This window comes from Entamoeba dispar, genomic scaffold (assembly GCF_000209125.1).
Source record: "Entamoeba dispar SAW760 scf_1105229458135 genomic scaffold, whole genome shotgun sequence".
NCBI lineage: Eukaryota > Evosea > Mastigamoebida > Endamoebidae > Entamoeba > Entamoeba dispar.
The window spans coordinates 3,471-4,627 of NW_001853041.1; the positions used below are offsets into that span (position 1 = coordinate 3,471).

At 22.6% G+C, this 1,157-nt stretch overlaps 2 protein-coding genes across 2 annotated transcripts in view, besides 3 other annotated features; both read right to left on the minus strand.

Annotated features, from left to right (window-relative positions):
• The window catches only part of EDI_119690 (DNA repair protein RAD50, putative), a gene marked incomplete at both ends in the record, with an annotated part of 2,352 nt that extends 2,326 nt beyond the window's left edge, over positions 1–26 (minus strand). Inside the window, one exon of the mRNA XM_001733190.1 lies at positions 1–26. This exon is cut by the window's left edge and continues 2,326 nt beyond it. Coding sequence (XP_001733242.1) covers positions 1–26 — 26 coding nt within the window.
• A 37-nt stretch (positions 27–63) lies between these two features.
• Positions 64–1,157, minus strand: part of EDI_119900 (DNA double-strand break repair Rad50 ATPase, putative) — a gene marked incomplete at both ends in the record, with an annotated part of 1,667 nt that continues 573 nt past the window's right edge. Inside the window, one exon of the mRNA XM_001734264.1 lies at positions 64–1,152. Within this exon, the coding sequence (XP_001734316.1) occupies positions 64–1,152 (1,089 nt within the window). The remainder of the gene's footprint in view (positions 1,153–1,157) is intronic.
• Positions 295–466: a microsatellite.
• Positions 363–465: a microsatellite.
• Positions 553–697: a microsatellite.

The following is a 1,157-nucleotide window of genomic DNA, read 5'->3' on the forward strand; positions in this document are numbered from 1 at the left end:
TCTTGAATAACTCGTTTAATTTCCATTTCTATTTTTACAATATTTCGTTTTGTTTCTTCGTTGTCATTTTTCATACTCAAAAATTTCATTTTTTTGTTTTTTTATTGTCTTTTCAATATCTTTTTCTTTTCCGTGAAGATCGTTACCAACAGTTAATTTAAAATTTTCGAGCTCTTTTTCGTTTTCGTTAATCTCTTTCATTAGTCTTTCTATTTTCATTTGTTGTTGAAGGTTTTCTAATGCTCTGTTTATTTCATTATCAATTTCTTCAATATCTTTTTTAATTTCTTCTAATTTAATTTTACTTTTTTGTTCTTTTTGATCGAATGATTCTTTTGATAATTGTTTTTTTAGTTCATCAATTTCTTCATTCTTTTTAATAATATCTTTTTTCATTTCATTAATTTCTTCTTGAATTTCTTGATTTCTTTTCTTTTTCTTTTCGTTTTCTTTATTTTTATTTTTAACATCATCTTGTTTTAAATGAATGTTATACCCCCTATTTTCTAATTCATTTTTTATTTCATTAAATTCTTTTTTCATGGCTTCAAGTTCTTTTTCTTCTTTTTTCTTTTCTTCTTCAATTCCTTTTTGTTTTTCTTCAATTTTTATCTTTTCATTATTCACTTTCTCTTCAACACTTTCAATTCCTTGAATCTTTTCATTTATTTCTTTTTCTAGTTCTTTTCTATTTTTTAAATCATTTTCTAATAACGTTTGACCTTTCATTTGGTTCTGAATTTGTTTACTCAATTCATGGTGTTTTATTTCTTTATTAACTTTTTGTTGAATGTCCACACTCTGTGTTTCTAATTTTTCAATTTCTTGATTTAAACTTTTAATTAAAATATCCAATTGTTCCCTAGTATTAGAAGGAGTTCTGTTAAATTTTTGAAGTTCATCTTTATATCTTTTAAGTTGAACCATATAATTTTCTTTTCTTCTACTTTCTTTTTGTAATTCAAAAAGTTGAGAATTTAATAATTCAATTTCTTTAATTTTTAGTTCTTTTTCTTGGAGTTTTTGAGATTTAATAGTTTTTTTTTCATCAACATCAAATTGACTTTTTTGAATTTCGTTTTGATCTCTTTTTAATTTATTATAATCTTCTGAGAACTTAACCAATCTTAATTCAGGTTTCTTTGAACCTTTCTTGA